The sequence below is a fragment of the Linepithema humile genome, chromosome 7 (genome assembly GCF_040581485.1).
Source record: "Linepithema humile isolate Giens D197 chromosome 7, Lhum_UNIL_v1.0, whole genome shotgun sequence".
NCBI lineage: Eukaryota > Metazoa > Arthropoda > Insecta > Hymenoptera > Formicidae > Linepithema > Linepithema humile.
This window is the reverse complement of record NC_090134.1, coordinates 4,157,807-4,177,256: the sequence shown is the minus strand read 5'-3', so window position 1 is coordinate 4,177,256 and position 19,450 is coordinate 4,157,807. Positions and strand designations below refer to the sequence as shown.

General features: G+C 40.5%; 4 protein-coding genes and 1 long non-coding RNA gene across 7 annotated transcripts in view; 3 read left to right on the top strand and 2 right to left on the bottom strand.

The window, feature by feature from the left end:
- LOC105668274 (uncharacterized) overlaps positions 1-19,450 on the bottom strand; it is a 212,564-nt gene that overhangs the window by 86,031 nt on the left and 107,083 nt on the right. The window lies entirely within an intron of this gene.
- Positions 690-7,583, top strand: LOC105668261 (uncharacterized). 2 transcript variants are annotated; one of them, XM_012360528.2, is made up of 3 exons: positions 690-1,847; positions 2,347-2,526; positions 4,640-7,583. In XM_012360528.2, exons 1-3 carry the CDS (start codon positions 1,827-1,829, stop codon positions 6,584-6,586), a joined length of 2,148 nt encoding a protein of 715 aa, XP_012215951.1. In that variant the 5' UTR covers positions 690-1,826; the 3' UTR covers positions 6,587-7,583. The 2 variants fall into 2 exon arrangements, with proteins under 2 accessions (XP_012215951.1, XP_012215950.1); XM_012360527.2 differs by having other exon boundaries at positions 690-2,526.
- On the bottom strand, positions 9,055-14,336 carry LOC105668265 (sialin-like). Of its 2 annotated transcripts, none has more exons than XM_012360533.2 (9): positions 14,097-14,336; positions 12,555-12,760; positions 12,055-12,276; positions 11,809-11,893; positions 11,442-11,608; positions 11,041-11,190; positions 10,673-10,805; positions 9,910-10,163; positions 9,055-9,615 (listed from the first exon to the last, which is right to left on the bottom strand). In XM_012360533.2, the coding sequence occupies exons 1-9, from the start codon at positions 14,161-14,163 to the stop codon at positions 9,322-9,324; spliced, it is 1,578 nt and encodes a 525-aa protein (XP_012215956.1). In that variant the 5' UTR covers positions 14,164-14,336; the 3' UTR covers positions 9,055-9,321. The 2 variants fall into 2 exon arrangements, with proteins under 2 accessions (XP_012215956.1, XP_012215955.1); XM_012360532.2 differs by lacking the exon at positions 14,097-14,336 and adding an exon at positions 13,428-13,614.
- LOC137000981 (uncharacterized) lies at positions 12,758-13,520 on the top strand. The gene is made up of 3 exons (XR_010891119.1): positions 12,758-12,834; positions 13,114-13,184; positions 13,404-13,520. It is a non-coding gene; the product is annotated as an uncharacterized lncRNA (long non-coding RNA).
- Positions 15,256-19,450, top strand: part of LOC105668260 (tyrosine-protein phosphatase non-receptor type 13-like) — a 72,026-nt gene continuing 67,831 nt past the window's right edge. Inside the window, exon 1 of the mRNA XM_012360523.2 lies at positions 15,256-15,691. The gene's annotated coding sequence lies outside the window, so the exon portion shown is untranslated. The remainder of the gene's footprint in view (positions 15,692-19,450) is intronic.

The following is a 19,450-nucleotide window of genomic DNA, read 5'->3' as shown; positions in this document are numbered from 1 at the left end:
AAAATTATAATTAATAGGAAACTAAATAATTTTTAATTAAATTTTTAATAAAATTTTAATTTTATTTTAAAAAATTAAAATGCTCTTTAGCATTACAATTTTAAATTAAATACTGCACTATTTAAAACTCTCTCGAGAAAAATTAAATATAGAACCACAATAAGATTGTTCCTGAGAATTAAAAGTTAACTTTTCCTTAGCTCGATGGAAGACCTAATTAACGTTATATAACTGTAAAAATTGCTATGTTTTGGTGAATTAAGGTTCAGAAGCATGAATACATAACGAGATCTCATTTTTTCAATTTTAAGCTAATTTTACTTCAAGAGAAATTTTAAAACCTATCAAATTAACAAACAATCAATAATACTTAACATACAATTATATAATATAGGTTTTCATTCATAATGAGACATTAAATAATCCAAGTGCATAAGTGTGACAAAGAAATTGACTCTAGGTTTGTCAAAAGCAATTAGTACCTAAGAGAAAGCATGAGTGTCTTCCGATGCGTCTCGTACACTTTTCCCGGATATCCTGCATATTTTATTATTTAGATTTCAATAGATCTGCCGCTGCATTGCGTACGCGTGCGCGTGGATCTCGGCTCGGCGAAGCCTCGCGGGAGACAGCAATCCTCCGCGGAGGAAACGCACGACGCGAGGTAAGATAGACAGCCGATATGTCCACAAATGCGAGGCATATCAAAGTGGCATCAAAAAAGTGAATACGAAACACGGAGGAAATTGCATGATGTAATAATTGTCCTGTGGGAGTGCCTAGAGTGGAGCGAATACCACAATACTGGTGTTGCACACTATGGGAACTATTGTTACAGATTTTACTACTGTGTGTGTTTCTTGCCCGACCGTCAACTCCCACGCAGCTTTCACTTGTCCCCCAGAAGCCGAAACTTCTTCGAGTGTGTCCCATTCTGTCAGAATATCGTACTCATTCCCTCCTCAGGGGACATACTTCCGCTCTTTTTCGTCGCCATTATCGGAGCACTTTCTTCGGAATATTACGAGGCATGCGAATTGTCAGGTTTCTAGCAATTTCTGCGACAATGCCGCAGTTAGCGTCTTCATAAACGAAAAATTATCGTTATATATTTACTAAAAGTAATTTTATTGATTAGAATAAACAAGTTTGATAATTAAATTCAAAATTAAATTTTTGTCAAAATTAAATTTGCTTAAAATTTAAAAAAATTAGATTATGAGCGGAAAACGTAATTTACTTAATGTAAAGTACTTCGTAAAAGGAACTGTTTTTTTACATCAGTACAAAACCGATAATAAAAACTCGCGTATATTTTCACGGGAGAAAGGAAACGTCTATGCTATAAAATTCAAATACTGCGAAATCTGCGCAAGATATAAAATTAAAAATGCAACTGTTAACTTGAAGAAAAAGGAAAGTAGCCATTTTTCGACATGTTCGCTTCATGTAACAAGTCGATCATCTGGCAACTTTTCCCATCTTCTACTCGTTAAAATAATCTTGTCTTAAGCAATCTCGTCGACGAGAGAACGTGCAATCGAGATGAGCAAACACAACCGCGGACCTTTATTGTTGTGTATTTTCTACCGAAGCGTTGCGGCGCGCGCGCTTCGCGGTTTTTTTTACGGCCATCGTCTACGAAAGAGCTATCATTTGTTATTCCAGCGCCTTAATGAACGTTTAGGGGTCATCAAGGTTGAGCGTGGCGCGACGCAGCGCACCGTGGTAGGGGCGCGGCGGCGGTTTCCTATTGTGTCACCCTATATATAACGGCACCCGACACCCCACGCGGTATTAAGAACATTCACCGCATCCGCGGTAACATGGTTTCCAGTTCTAGCAAGGTATATTGCCGAGTGCGCGAGTACGGTGTCCGATCCGCGCGGGAACGGGATCGATTTCAATCGCTATCCATCTAAGTGCTCGATCTTACACGTTCCAGCAATTTTTCGCCAAGTCGACATTGGTGCTCGTGAGAAAGTGCGCGCTTCGGCGAACGGTTGCATGTGATGTTTCGCCCATATGTCTTCAAGATTTATCCCGGGAAATGTTTTATAGAACGCGAAACGCTATAGAGTGACAAGTGCATGTTACATTGTTATGTGGATATACATACGTATTATGCAAATATTTCATTTTGCGTAAATTATTAAATAAATTAGAAATAAATAATTCTCATCGCGTGAAAATTGAAATTCGTCGTTTTCAGAACTCGCGTACTCGATTACAATTTTTGACACTGCTTTCTCGTGATATTCATAATGCATCATCTGTATCATCATGCGTCATACCTATATTTGTGTTATTGCGTTTTTTCTCACAGAGAAAAATCTTGCTTTTAAGATGACGCCATGGCTGATGGCATTCTTCTGCCTGGCGACCGCCGGCTGCACGAACGTCACGGATCAGCAAACGTCAGAAACGAATCACGATCATCAAGTGGCGATCTTGAAGCAGATCAGAAAGGTGAACGAAGACGGTTCTTACACGTACGGTTACGAAGCCGGCGATGGATCATTCAAGGTAATTACGTGCGTAATGTCGACCGCGCCTGTCGGCTTTTTCTTAAAGACAGTAAATTGCACGGCACAATAAGTTCCCACAGTATCGAACACTAATTATTCAGATTAATCTTTTCCACCTCTGATTACATTTATAGTAGTGATTTTCTATGCGAACAATGCCAATGACGACGTTTAATGTTACATCAACATCAATAATAACTTAAATAGATACAAATCTAATCGCTTTTCACGGTAAGAAGTTTATATATAGATCTCGTTATAACAATATTTTTACATTTTTATACTTTTATGAATTTTTATCTTAAAAACAAGAAATTATTTCTATATTTAGAATTCACAATGTCATTTAAATGTTAATGAATAAAACGAGAAATACATAATCCTTTCAGATCTAAATTATTGTAAAAGTTATTTTCATATTTTTTAACTGTATTATTATCGATAACACAAGATAATAATATATAATTATTTAATTCAAATATCTTTTATTTTATTAGCCATCCGAATACACGGTAGTCCTTTTCTACACCTGTCAGCAAGGAAGAAAAGTTAACTAAAATTGTTGCTAAAGCATCCCTTCCACATTACACTCTTATAGATAATCGCTGCATTTCGTATGAATATACATTTTATATACCATAGTTTAAAAAAATCGTAGTAATTTAGTGGAATGTAATAGCATGTAGAATCACAGTATATTAAAATTATTGAAAAAGAGTAAACTGTACAGAATTTTATATTTTATTTCATTCTCAGTCAAGTCGGGCCAAGAAGGTAGAGTCAGGGTAGATATATGTTGAATAGATTGATTCATTCACTGTTTTCGTTTCATAAATTATTTTCCCGTGGTCACTGCAAGCAAAACTTCAAAGATGCTTTAGCAACAATTTTAGTTAACTTTTCTTTCTCAAATATATAATAACATGTCATTTTTATATTTGTTTTGCGACTATGCACAACACAAGTGCGGTATAAACGGTCATGCAGCGCGACGCATATAATGTGATACTGATGACTCATTTTTGAAAGATGTGATTTCAAAACATAATAAAATCATATATGGTTGAATTCAGCGTAAAAAATGCTACAACTTTTGTCATTACAAAAATTTTGAAATTTGAAAAAATAATAACAAGGGGTGGGGGTAAATTAAAAAAAATTTCATTTTTTGAAAATTTAACTACACAGTTATAAAGTCCATTACAAGCCATACAACTTCTATTTGAAATATTTTTTTATCTCCTACGGTTTTGGCGATAGTTACACACAAAGAAAAAAATCGTTTTTTTTTCAAAGGAGTGTTTGATCCCTTAAATTTGAGTTAGGGCCGCTATAAAAAAATACGTGTCTCCTCAAATTGTATGTTTTACAACATATTTCACTTTGTGCAAAAAAAATTATTAGGTTTGTATAAATTAAGATTTCTATAATCAAAAAGAGGATTGTCGTATTGAAAATATGACGGATTTAACTAGATACAGATATAAAAAAAATAACTAGATACAAATGCAATTATTTTAAAAAGTATACTTAAAAAGAATTAACTAGATATAAACATAAATATCATTTTTAAATAAATAATTAGATATACATGCAACTTTTTTGAAAGGTTCTTTATTTAAACTTGGCGTCATTTTCTGATATCACCTCTTTTATAGACAGAATATGTAGCAAATTTTTATTTAATATATACAACTTTTTTAAAAGTACAATTTTTTTGGAAAGGTTTTTTATAATAAATATATATAATTTTTTTAAAAAGATTTTTTTATAATATATTTTTGGAAAAAAAAATACAATCTTTTTGAAAAGTTTTTTATGATATATACAACTTTTTTTGGAAAAGTTTTTTGTGAGAAAAACTTTTTTTTAATATAATATATTTTTGAAAGTACAGTTCTTTGAAAAGGTTTTTTATGAGGAAAACTTTTTAAAAAAAAACAATTTTTTGGAAAGGTTTTTTTATGAGGAAAACTTTTTTTAATATAACAAGGCGTGTACTTGGCGCCCTTTTTTTACCTTTTTATGTTAACAGTAAAGAAATTAATTCGTTTCCCTCACAATGTTAAGATTGCGCAAAAAAGTGAACGGAATGTATCTTGCTTTGTCAGGTCGAGAGCCGCGACGTGCTAGGCAATATCAAAGGTACATTCGGCTTCGTCGACGCTGAAGGCGAAATAAAGAGAGTTTCGTACTCCTCATCGAATGGAACGGGCTTCAAAGCGACCACTATGCCGCCATTACAGGAACACGTGTCGGTCGTACAAAGTATACCACGCGTCAATCGTACAGCAACCACGAAGAAGCCGACTATCGTGTACGCTACGACAACGGAAACGCCGACAAAGTCGTCGGTCGTGCAGTCAATTCCTCGCATAAGGAAACCTGCCGTCAGTACCAGCGCAACATCTACAACCTCCACCACCACCGAAGTGCCGAAAACGATATTCGCGCACTATCTGAAAGGCACGCCTAAAAATAGACCGCGTTTCATCATCAACGGCCAGCAGAGGCCGATCGTGATCGAAGACGAAGCCGAAGACGAAGACTCGCAGATCAATCGACCTAGCACGGACGATAAGAGCGGCGCCTATCGAAGGCTCATCTTCGCCAAGCGACCGATCGAGCACAGCCTCCCACCGATCTCCGAGGACTTCGTGGAGAAGGAGGACGAGGCTAAGATCACGACGGGCAATAGCTTGAGGAGACAATTGCACGACGAAACCACGAAGAATTCCGGCGACGACGGCGACGAACACTCCGACGTTTACGGCGCCGGCGGTTCCCTGTCCACGACGCGACCTTTGTTCACCACGACTGTTCCGCCGCGGATTCTGCAGAGAGTTTCCACTACCGCGCGTCCAGAGCGACCGAAGCTCTACGTCAATCGGGAGAATCTAGGAGGCGCGGGTCCGAAATATGACGGAACTCGAGTCTACGAAGCGGAGACGAAACCCACTCAGGAGGAGCGCACGTCGCCTCAACCGATCCTGCTTCGCACCTCCACTGCCAGAGTACCTGTGGACAACCGGGAATATCTCAGACAGACCACCGCCGAGCCTGTCTTCGTGCGACAGCCACCTGAACAGTATCTGCGAGAGCTGCCGCCCAGATTACTCGTGCAAGGCAATATACAGGGCAACCTCGAGGAAGAAGGCGTCTACAGAGCGATACCGATCGGCAGAATTCTTCTCCGGCCGCCGCCGAGTCAGCAGCCGGTCTATCCGACCACGACGGACAGCAATGTCCATTACTTGACGGAGAACTCGGCGCCGGATCAAGAGGACGAGGCGCGGATCGCGATGAACAACAATTACATGCGCGCGCGTCCCGTTGCGGTGCGACCGTTGATCTATCCGGAAACCGAGCAGCGAGCGCGGCCGATTCTGCGACCGGTGCCGAGTCCGGTGCCGCATCCGGACGACAGGGACTACCAGCCGACCACGCCCGAGTATCCTTACCGAGCCGGCAGCTTGGCACTGCCGCCGGAACCGCCGAATCCGATCACGCCCCCTCTGAGCCGGCGTGATTTCCAGACGTTGCTGCGGAGGCTGCTGGTGAGCCAGTACGGCGTGCAGGCTCTGGCCTATCCGAAAAGCTACCTCGAGGATGCCCTGTACGATCAACAACCGTACCCGTCGTATCCGGCGGGCTATCAAACGCCACTTCCAAGGCCTGAACTGGCGTACGAGCAACAGGTGCAATACGGCGACCGCGTGCCCCTCAGACGTCCGCTGTATCCTCGAGCTCTAAATCCGCTCTATCCTCAGTACGACGATTACCACGACGGCAGGTATTCCAAAAGAGTGTACAGGCAGAAATTCTATACGCACGACATGGAAGACAACGAGGAAATCCTGCCGGCGCCGATCAGGGAGGCGTTGCTGCTACGAATGGTGAATCTGGCGATCAACGCCGAACGGCCGACGATGATGCCGACAACCATCGTGAGTACCACGACGCCGGCGTCGAGGTACAGGAAGACGGGTCCGATCAGGAGTGTGCAGATTATTGCGGACGACGAGGAAGAGGAAAAAGATATGAGGAAAAAGATGTAACGATGACCGAATGATTAGAAGTAGCTAGGAATTCCTTAGAAAGGAATATTACTCTCGTTGCAAGTAAATTATTGTAGAATTTTTTAACTAGTTATTATAATTTTTTTTATAAAACAAAGAAAATACAATGAAAGTCAACGAACAGCCGCGAATTTGCTTTCGGCAATTTTTAAATATTGCTTCATCTATTATTAAGTATCCTTAAACGCTGTCAAATTTTTACGGTAATATATTTAAGTGTGACGAAGCAGCTTGCGTCAATAGTAGCGATTTTTTTACAGGAGACGAACGGATATGTCCGTTCGCAAACAAATACCAATATCGCATACGCAATGGACGCATTATATCGTTAATGAATCATATCGGTTTCACGAAAGGGAAATCGTCGCTATGCAGACCGATTTTCTACACGATAACTTTCCAACGTCTGCTGATGCGCATATTTATCGTTCGTCGTTACATATTTATGTTCGCTAAAATAGATGCATCAATGTATGATCGATTAAGAGATATGATTAGATAATTGAACTCTTTTCCTGAACAAAAATACTATTTTCTCACATATCTTTCAGATATTACACAAAATTTAATTCAATGTATTAAATTATTAATGAAGAGAGAATTAATGAAGTCATCAGTAAATGATCAAATAACTTCAGATAACAAATGTAATTTATAATTATGCGATATTTATAACATAAGAATTATACCCACAGCTTTAAATTAAAAAAATGTACTTATAATATTTAACGTAATCGCAAGACAAATACTTTGGACATTTATTGATGAGCAGGCAATCATTGATGCATCTGTCTCAACTAACTATTTAAAAAAAAGAGAATATCTATCCTATCACTGAAATGCGAGGATAACATGCGAAAGTTCTAACCCCTAAAACATCTCTAGCGTACTCCCTGCTTGCGATTGTAAATACGGTGTTACGTAAGAGACTAGTGTGATATATACGCATCGAAATAAAGAAAAGAGTCGTAGACGAGGCGCTGTGTGAGAACTCATTTCATAAGTCCCTGAGAGTTGCCGGGAAAGAATAGTAACGCGTCTACTGTCGTAATTAGCGTCGCGAGTTGCGACACCGTTGCCCCCCGGTCGGATCTGCACAACAAACTCGCATAGTCGCGCGCGAGTATGCGGCCGGGGGCGGAGATCACGAGATCTCTCGCGCGCGGTTTCCACGCATTTGGAGAGCTCGCTCCTTGTCCGTGAGCAAGTTTTGCGGTAAACGCGTTACGTATACGACACTAAGCAAATATCTCACGAGTTGGAAGATTCTTGAAACGGCGCAATTGCCGCTCAGCAAATGTTTGATTTGCACAAGTGGCGATGATCAAAAAGTAATGGAAACTGGAGTTTCTGAATTGCATAATAATTATTAATTCAAGTTGTCGTCAAACAAAAAAGATTTAAGTAATTACTTGATCATCTTGGTTGATTATCGCGCATAAATAAGCATAAATGTAAATAAATGTTGGTATTGCTAATTTTATCGTACTTAAAACAAAGAGGTCAGAAAGACTTATTCTAAGCTTCTTAAAATTTTATTGGAAGAGTACGAAAATATACGCGTACCGGTTATTAATAAATAGAATGAGCGAGTAATAACAAATCATCATGCAAACGTATTGTATGGATAACCGCAAAGCCAATATTGATTCAATAATTGGTTGAGAATGTCGATCGAACGAGTTCTGGCGCAAAAAAAAAGTGGTGCGCGAAATATTTCAATTTGCAGCGAACGGCAGTTCATATTCCGCGGATATCTAAACAGTATTCTGATTTTTCCACGCCCGCCGGATATGCAAGCGTGCACGTGAAAGGCCGTCATTGGGACACGGAGACACTCGCTGGCGCGGACAGTGATCTTATATACGCCTTCCGGTATTCCGTGCATGCACTAGGCGCAATAGCGTAGACGCATTTTCGAGGTGGGATCAGCACCGCTAAGAGGACACGCCATCCGTAAAGCCATCTAATTAGAGCGCCTGTCACATCCGCCGGCTTTTCTCTCACTCTTTCTCCACAGATAGAAAGTCACCGTGGAGGATACACATTGTCTCGCAGGACGCGCGTAATACGTATACTTGTATGCAACAGTTTTGTTAGGAAATAACGTGTACGGAGAAAATCGCGACGGAACATCCTGATGAAGCGAAACTGTTTCAACAATAGTCGAAAGCGAGCAATCAGAGATAAAAAAGCGATACTTAACTTCTGCAATTTCTAATGCGCGTCGACACTCTTATCATCTTTATCGACTTTCTACGCGTCGAATTATCAGTCGACGAATCTACCTGTTATTATTCACGGCATCGTTTCGCAACAATTTTATCTCAAGTTAATCCGGTGTTCTAATTTTGTTTCACGCGAAATCCTGCGACAATTTGTAATAGAAAGATTATTATCTGTAAGAAGCAGACTTTTGCTTGTACAATTTTAATAAGAGATGGAGATTTATATTTTTATTTATTTGTTTTTTTTTTTTTTTTTTTTTTTTTTTTGTTATTGTAGCATTGTTATTCGAGACAAATTTATCTTAATCGTATAAAATATGTAATCCTAACTTTTAATTTATATACATCCTTTGCATCGTGCGTGTATTCTCGCGCAGTTATTGTACACTATTTTCTCTATCGCGATAATCTAGAAGAATAAGGTATCCTTGGCACAGAATAAGGCGTGAAAATGGCATGAAAAGATCGCACGAGGGCGGTCACAATTCAATTGGAGGTCACTGAGATCTTCGAGTGAATCGACGCCGAGCGAGGCACGTTCTTTAGACTCTCGACGTCGTCCTCCACCGAATAGGGCCCGTAGGGCTCGGTCTGCACGCCCACGTCCTCGTAATCGAGTTCCAACGCGTCCTGCTCGTAGATTACATCGTGACTCCGCGGTCTCGCCACGGATGGGATCCACGGTTGCGGAACGCCTTTACCAAGCGCCAGGAAGACCGCAGCGGTCGTCAACAAGACGACGGACGCGACGCCGAACACTAATCGCCAGGAGCCAGCGATCTGAAATCGGCGATATTGTTTTTCTTCGAAATTAGAACCTTTTTTCTTTCTTTAGCTTCAAGCGGACAGATTGCAAATACAAAATGATAAATTTAAGAGCGAATGATAAATGATTGTAGCGTGAGTCATGCGGAACGTAGAAAGCACAAAGAAAGTCTTTTCGCTAAAATCTTTTTTACATAACAGTAGCGTGTTATGTTCAATGCTCGCGGACGTGGCACGACAAAGCTATTTAGCGTGTTACATTTGCGTGGGCGGACAATGCGCGCGCCGAGTCATACTAATTCGACTTACGGAGCCGTGAAGAGCCTGAGTGACGAAGTAGTTGGCGGCTAGCAATCCCGCGGCGCCCAGCGTGGAGCAGAGAGCGCACGCGGCTGCGGCACACGCCGGCGATTCCGCAGGTGCGAGGTCGGCTATAGCCGCGAGTGCACCGGCCGGTGCAGTACCGGAAACGAGGAGGGCTGCTATCCCCAGCCAGGCAGCACCCAGGGCCTGACAGCCGGCGTAACCGGCGACGAAAAGAAGGGCCGCGGGGATGAAGTGCGCTAATCATGTGTTCCGCATTTAGTAATGTTGCGAATATTAAAAAGTTCCGAAAGATGTTGAGGAAATAACACTTGCTACATAGAATACAGCTTACAGAGAATAAAGAAGCTCTCAGCTTGTTACTCAACACGTTTGAGATTTTCCTTCAATTATCATAATAAGATCTCGTGAGCTATCGTAATGAGATCTCGTAGATCTTAAGGCATGGGTTGCACTAGCAATCGAGTCGTATCGCGACGCGCAACGTATAATCTTTAATGTACCGATTTTTTCATCACCGTAATTTGATAACGAATATTAGATTTTACATAGATTTCAATGTATGATGCACTTTCCGTAATTTCAAATTTTATGCTTTCGTTAGAAATCTTCCGACAGGCAACTAAAGTTATCACCTTATATACATAAATTAACTGAATTATTAGATGATTCGGATGACTAGAATTCTTGTGCGCGTTTCGTAGCGTAATAGGCGTAATACTTATATATATGGAGGCACACAACACACCTGTATAAACGACCAACTTTCTCGCCGTGGTCGTGGAAACTATTTTAGACTCGCGAACGTGGTCCACCAGAAGACCGCATGTCAGCGCAGCCATAAAGTGACCGATGTGAGGTAATGTGGTCAGCACTGAGTCCTGAATAGAATCGTAACTTAGTAACGGGGTGAGATTTGTTACGCGTTCACAGCTGTCTTCGGAATATTGATCGGTCGTACGAATAAAATTCCTGACTGAATTCTTATGCCGTTACTTAACTGAGTCATAATACAAAATTTACGCTCTTTTCCCGCTTATATATATTTTTTTTTTCATTCTCCTCGTGTTTTTCTAACAATAAAAATGTTAGAATAATGATTTTCAATTAACTTACATTAGCCGTGGAGAACCCGTAAATGAGTTTCAGATACTTCGTCATGCCAAGAGCGAGCGTCGCGTCGCCCCATTGATTACCCATAGTCGCTACTGCGGACGCCCAGACGGGTACAGATCTCAATAGCTTGCCCCACGGTATCACAGCCGCCTGCAATTATCAGCAAACAATTACTCACCGCGGAAACTGTTTCGTAGACTATTTATGCACGTGATAAATTCCAAGTCAACATTACAGTTGTCATAATGTGTCGTAGATGCTAATTAACATACGGAAAATTCCTCGAATCTACACAGAAAAACATTCAATTATCCTAGTAATTTCTTATCAGCCAATTAGCATATTCAAGATCGACAGACTCCTGACAAGCGCTAGCTAAGCAATTCGGAAGCGTCGCTTACGGTTGTGTCGTGTTGATAGGACTTCGGCGTATCCTTGACGAATCGACCGAATGCGAAGTACCAACATAGCGCCAAAAGAACCAGACCGTAACACAAAGAATCGCGACCGAATGTTCGTACCACAGCGGTGCCCAGCCATCCGGTGAGGCAATAACCAACGCTGACAGCTTAAAGTATGAAAATTAGTCAATTAACTTGGACCAGTTGTAGCAGCTAAAAGCGTCCGATAAAATGCTTCAAAATGTATCTTAGAAATTATATGGTTTTTTCCCAAGTACAACTATCGTATAGAACAATATTGAAATAAGTATATTGTTCCCGTCTTGCATTCTTGTTTAAACAGCCATATTCGCAACCAGCAACATACCTGCGTAACAACTGAAGTACCAGCTTCTATGGTTGCTCTTAAACCAGGTCATAGCGAACATGTGAGCAGCAGGCATGGTCGCGCCCTACAAAAAGAGGATGTCGCAATAATCCTCAGCATTTTCACGCGAAGCTTTTGTGTGCGTCGTTAACGCGACGCTGTGTTTTTACAGCGCTACGCAAAATCGAGCTCGCATTGCGAAGTGTTTAGAGGCGGCGGCAATAAAAAATCTGCGCGCCGACTTACGGTGCATAATCCTTGAAACAAGCGAAGCGCAACGTGCGACGGTCCGCGCCAGGCTGCGGGTACTAATAGAGACGCTAAACACGCGCTAAGAACCGCTCGTGAGAACACCATGGAGGGCCCGGATCGACCCCACACCAGGCAACCTCCCAGGATCGGCCCGGCAACCTGTCCCCATAAAAAGGCCTCGCGCATAATCGATTCCGCTCGTTCCTCCTGCGGCAGCTGTCGTTCATAACATGAATAATAAATATTCCTCACATTTCGTGCAATATTTCTCGAAAAATCTTAAAGACAAGTTTAAAAAACTAGTTTATAAAAAGATATACATTTCCTTTCTTAAAATTGTTTAACAAATTCAACAATTAAAGCGAAAGTAAAATAATTATATTTAAAGCTAATTCTGTGTCATTTATATTTGCGTTTGCAAATAAAATGTTAGATAAGTTAAAATAGAAAGAATGCATATGTAATGCTAAATGACATCAGAATATATTTAGTACCTCCATAAATATAATCTCAAAGTCCTCGGTGCGATTACGACTGGTGATATTGACCAGCATATCACAGTGCCAAGAAGTATCGATGATGGCATGATTATCTTTTTGATTTGCCAGTAATGCAACGGAAGAGCTAACTTCGACTGCGCCACAGAGCGCAAATCCAACTGCGACCAGCGCGGCGACGATGTGTCGCGCTCGAACAGCCGCTAATAAGTAACAATATAATTGCGTGATATCTCATGATAATTATGCTGCTACTTGCGTTTCAAACAAATCACTGGTAAAAATCGATAAAACATAGAGTAATAATCTTACTATCGTTAAAATGCTAATGAAAATTGTTGAATGTTCATAAAAGTTATTACGTAATTTTTTTACTGTCAAGCAATTTTTTATTGTCAAGTTATTGACAAAAATAAATAAAAAATTATTATATAATAATAAATATTTTACTAATTAAATCAATAATTTTCAATGACGTTATTCTCGATAGATAGAATATAAGTAGCAAAAAAATATTTTATGTGTGTACATTCATTATCGTGATTTCCAAACACAGTGCACGACATGTTTGATTTTGATAACTTACTCAAACGACTGACACGATGGTTTTTGCGTATTAATTTTAACGTAAGTATAAAAAGAATAATTTGCAAAAATATGCAATGTACAAATATGTAAAATTTTCCTCTTATAAGATTTTTTAAGTGGAAAAATTTTGATTGTGATTATGCTACACTAAGTAAATTATTACAAATAAATAAATAATATTGATAAAGTTATTTTAAATGTGGTAGCGTGACAGCGTTAAATAAAATTAGATGTGACGCAATAAAAAAGGAAAATTAGTTTCAGTGATTAAAATAGACGAACCTCGAACCTCTTGCGCAGCGAGCTTTAGTTGACAACTGCCACGTTTAACGAACTGCACGCTACCTCTCTTGACGAAGTCTGCCATCTCACAGAACTCAAAAATAATGCGACCGACCACGACATCTCGCTCTTATCACTCCCAATGTTTGATTCTTTGCGCACTATCTCTCCACTACTCCGAATATGTTACAGGTGACCTCGACTTTGGCTCAGTGATAATATAACGCAAATAGCTTTTCGACAAGACAATGAATGCGCGATACTATTAATTCTTTGAGTAGTGTAAACCGGAAAATTCGTCATGCATCTCAATATATCTCATTGAATGTAATACTAATTTTTTACAAATTACAGATAAATACTAACTGCAAATAATAACACCAAATATAATTTTAATCTCGAGATTTCTCGAGATCGACTATGCAAAAATCGATTTTACATTAAATAAAAAAATCTATGGCTGTAAAATTATCATTCAATAATTTCACGATACTTAAAATAAATTGACACTATGAATAATCATTAAGTTATTGATATTCTTTAAATCTGAACGGATGTAAGGCGTCGCGCAAATCATTCATTAATTATCTCGAGATCGTGCGGTAATAATATGCGCCTAGAGAATTCCGAGGAACGTTATTGAAGGAAGTCGATTGAGGACACACGTACCTTTGACTTCGAGTGCCGCGTGTCTGAGCTGGACGCTACCACGTTTTAGACGAACCAGCGCCGCCATCGTTGTCAATCGAACATCGATTGTTTTTCCATAATGCAAGATTGATGCTTCAGACACATATCACCTAAATCGCATTCGCCGCTGTATCCGGCCACTTTTGCAATCGCGCGACACGAGTGAGACGCAGCGGCGGCGGCGAGTTACGCGAGCCATACTGGTCATCTGGTCGATGCGAGTGAATGAACATCTCCGTTAACGAGACTTGATACAATAAGTACCTATGTGCCGGGTCAGCCTTGAAGCACCGTACGCGAGGCCCGCCACGTAATATTTTCCCCACATTGACGCATCACCGAACGATATCGAATTTCATTGCTTCATCACGATAAGGAATTTCACATGTGTCTATCGTTTTTTTCCAGACTTTATCGCGAAAACGTAACGCGTGATCTAGTAAGAAATATTGCTGATAATATAATCAATGCTGTATTATTATGCATGAGCATCATAATGCTTATAACGCGAGAAATCTTTCCAAGAATTATTGATCATTGAGAAATTGAAAAAATGTAATCATATTCATATTCCATCTCTTATTCATTAAAATAATATTTTGTAGCACGTTTAATACAATCATAATATATTTTTTTACTTAAAATATGATGTAAATAAACATAATCTTTAATCTAGATTGGAGAAACACGAGAGATATTCCGCATTCTTTTGAATGACAAATTTGAGGCGCTAATTTTCTTCGCCTCGTGCATGTCATTGTAGTATAATTAGCGTAATAAATTAATCAAGCAAATTATCAGCAGCTGATAACGGTGGAACCTTTGTCGAGTGTTTCAGTTGTGTTTCAGTTCGTCTTTGTGAACGGACGCTCTATTCATTCCATGATAACGTTCCGGAACGCCGAACAACCCACCATCCGTCGTTCACGACCGAATGGTGCTGCGTTACCAACGACCGAACAGCATCAGCAGAGCGTGAGAGAACCGGGGCCTGATCTACGGAGCATTTTGCACCAGGCCCCAGCAGGTCGCGCCGCAGGTGGTTAGGCCCCTCGTGTCTTTTTCCCTGCTCCTGCCACCAGCGGGGTACCACCTGCGCAGCGATTGGTCAGTTCGCAGGCAGGTCAAACGGCAACACGTCGGTCTGTCGGCGTTTGTCACACTTACCTGCCGCTTCGGAGCGGAGCGCGCGATCCTCGCGGCATCGCATTTTTCGCGTCTTATCCACGACGATCGTTGCACATGTGTGAGCGATCTCGTCCGACACGGCGGAGTGTAATCCTGAACAAGGAACAGGCGACGACGCAGTGATGGCTCAGATGGGACCGTAGAATCTGAGCTGCGAGTTCGGTGTTGCGCCCGCGCCGAGGATTACTTTTTAAACGATCGCAGGACGATGCGGCGCGCCAACATTGTGCGTGTACAAACGCTTTGACGTGTGTGCAACGTGTGGTATTTTATTGTTGTGTTACCATCAGTGGTGCTTTCTTTGCGGGGGTGGCCACAAGCGACCGTCGCGACGGTGAATGACGCGGGAGGCGTCGTTGGAGAGCGGCACGAACGAGCGACTCGAGGTGAGTGGACTCCGATTTGATTGCGTTTTGACCGTTTGCTCGAAGGTTAAGTTGGGTGCCCTGCCGTAGCTCCCCCCTCCCCCTCCGATGTACCCATCCCCTGCCCTCGCTCTATCGCTTCTCCGGAGCCCCCCCGCGCCGCACGCCGACGCGGACAATACGCGGCCCTCCGAAAGAGCAGCGCGAAGGGCATCCGGGTCCATTCCAACCGAAAGGAGCCGAAGGATACTTTGAACGATCGGGATACGTGCCAGTGCATCTTCTTCATCTGCATTCCGTCCTTCTGCTCTTCCGGACCCTTCTTCGTCTCGTGTTCTCATCCATTTCACTCTCGCCGTCGTTCTGTGAATTTTTTTCTCGAACCTATCTTCGAGCTGGTCTGAATGCTAATTCTGCAAGACTTGTTGCTGCGTCAGTCCTCGACGAGTTTCTATTCTGCCTTCTCGATTCTTCTTATTTTCTTCTCTGTATATCGTAAAAATTGTTTGTCCTCTCTGTCATTAAAATTAATTCGTTATCTTGCGTTCTCATTGATAATTTCGCAGCGGATGTTAATGAGTTCCTGTTTTTGCCTCGCTTTATCTTATATTTCTTTTCAATTATCTTGTGAGTGATTATTATAATATAAACAACATATTATTATGATACTGTATATCAATGCATGTGACTACTGGCTTCGTTAAGAGACTTGTATATATATATATATATATATATACTGAATTATAATGTAGTACTCTCCTTTTTTTCCCATCTCAATCTCGCTATTCCCGTCTTCTCCCCTCGACCCTTCTTTGGAATGTGCTTCTCGAGGGTCCCGGCATATTTCTGGTCGTAGGATCATCTGCAACAGGTCCCTGGCTAGAGTTTCGAGCTCCCATTTCTGTCTGCTAGGAATATGAGCGATTTCGTGTGACGGCCGGTTGCTGACTTTCAAAATCGACAATCTCGATGGCGATTACGAAAAACACGGAACAAGTTTGTCCGCGAGTGAACACGCCGAATTAATTAATATCGTTCTTATGAAATTTACGAGCTTCATTTATCGATCTTTACGTTGATTTATTTAAGAATGTTACTGTTATCTTTTATTTGTGTGGATGTATTCATGTGTATGTATGATAGTCATTAACTTGGCGTTCATCGAAATGAGTTCAATGATATCAAATCGTTTTCCTACTTTCGAATAGCATTGAGAGAAAAACAAACTAACATTGAAACTAATAGAAAATTTTTTTCAAAATTGTTCGCACATATTTTCCAATCAATTTTCTATTTAATATTATCTATTTTAACATTTAAATCTTCAACATAAATAATCTGTAATAGGTTTAAGCGTCAGAATTCCGTTATGGTGAAAGCAAATATTCTATCAGGCTAATCCACATATTCTTATTTTAATGACTATGCAGTGAAAACTTGAATTCAATTTTCTCAATTATTTTTGTAACATTCTTCTGTAACGCAGTGATCTGCGAGTTTGTTTATCTGCAGACCGTTTCGTTTATATTCACACAAGTGCATAAATCTGCGCGACGAATCCGGGGGCGACGTAAATGGAGCAGTTTCGGCATGCAGCGACCTTAGCGTGTCGTAACGCACCGTTGTTGTACGTGCTTTGAAAAATTCACGTACAATTACCGTTGTCTTAAGGTCGTTCACTTACCTAACCACCTACTGCGCAGGAGGAACTGCCGGTGTTTGTGCGTGGCAAATCGCGGAAGAAAATGAATACGTTTGCAGATACGTGTCTTTCCGGCGCATCTCGAATTACGGCACGTAACGACGTTGCCTTTGCTCGCTGATGACGCCAAAGATCACGCGCGATTTCAAAGCGAAAGTTTCGAACGATCTGCTAAGACCCTGGCACGATCTCGTGGCAATCTTTACCTGATATCTCGTAACCCCATTGTTGACCGCTACGTTTGGGCGCGCACGTGCCTCGAAAAGATACTGTTGCCATCAGCTATTCAATTTGGACATAAACAAAAGTCGTGACACTATGCGGACGTGAATCATCGATATAAAAAAAAGTTACAACCGAGTGATACAATTGATTTTCCTGCCGAAATAATAAAGACAATTGATTTTCCTATCGAGCAAGAAAAACGAGAACGTTATACTGTCTCACATTTTTGTAAAAAGCTAAAAAATAAATAAGGCAATATTATAGAAATAAAAATAAAATGCAATTAAATAACAAAGAGGAGTATCCATAAAAATTTTACAATATCCGATATTTCTATATTTTTATCAAGATAGCGATATAATCACGTAATAAAATGCAGTTACGAGCGATTCTAAAGCTATATAACTACTGTATTATATCCTGAACAACGTTGCATGATGAAGATTCCTGTTCATTGAAATTACATACTTAAAAGCACGCAGCAAATTACGTAACTTTAATGAGAGACCGATTTAGAAGACAAACACATTGCAGGTGTCATTTCCTGAATACATATCTATCTATTACTTTAAAAGCGTCAGAAAACACTACATCGCACTCGTCATATAAAATTAATCCCGCACAGTTTTAATCGTCGGCATTTATTTTATATAGTTTAAACAGAGTGAAACGCAAGCTGTAGGCTTAACGTAATTTTCAGGTGCACATCGCGTCACACCCCAAATCACACGCGATTCTCCCGCGAGATCCAATTAGACTTAAATTAAGTGCTGGCGACTGTAACTAATGTATTTGATAATCTTTATTAGAAAACTTATCACGAAGCAAGACGCGCGGCACGCGAAGGAGAAGAGCAAGATGCAAAAGTGAAACTAAATTTTCTCTGGAGTCGATTGAATTTGAGGCGTGCATTTTACGGTCCATTTGCGTGTCTCCCTAATTGCTCCGAAAGTCCGTACCTTCTTGCTAACCATCACAAAGCTTGAAAACGAAAAGATTGGACAGAAAAATTGAGGATTCCGGACTACTTTCTTTTCGCTAACATTGATCCGCTGTCAAGCTGAGAAAGTAGTGTCATCATGGCTGAACTCTTCAGCGTAAACGAAAGTTTATTTATGCGTGATTGTTTAGAGGAAATCGTGTCTCATATACATATATTATTTGCATGAAAAGTGAGTATTTTCTCATATGTTATTAAAATAAAAATTTCCTTTTGCAAAGTAGAATGTAGAAATTCTTTATACATGAAAAAAATTAGTCCTCCAAAAATAATCTGAGTTAATTGGCGTGAAAGCAGTATAAAAATACGAGCAACCAAGCTGCAGACAATTAACACATCAGTATGTGTTAACAAGTAAGATAATAAATTTCTAATATTATTGAAGTGATAAGAGAGAAAGAGAGAGAGAGAGAGAGAGAGAGAGAAATCGTCATTCCTTATCCTCGAGACAAATATAACGTATACGTCACATCTAAGTTGAGCGATTCATAAATCTAACTCATTTGTATCTTCCTCGATCGCTAGCATTCCCCGGAAGTAGATCAAGATTTACGCACTATCGTCCGCATTATTATTCTGCGCGACGCGCGAGAAAAGTGAATAAAAAAGCGTAGCTTCCAAATCGGAGCATACGCGCGGGAAGTCGTTACGAGAAATCGACGACTATCGTAACGAGGCCATTGCCGGTGTATTTTCTCAATTACGACGGAAATTACCTTGTGCGGCCGCGGCCGTTCTCTTCAACAACAGTTCTTTGCGCATCTTGCGGTGTACGCGAGGAAATGTCGCGTCGTTACGGCGCGCAAAAAATAAAAGGCATTTTTTGTGGCACTCTTTCTGGAACGATACCCGA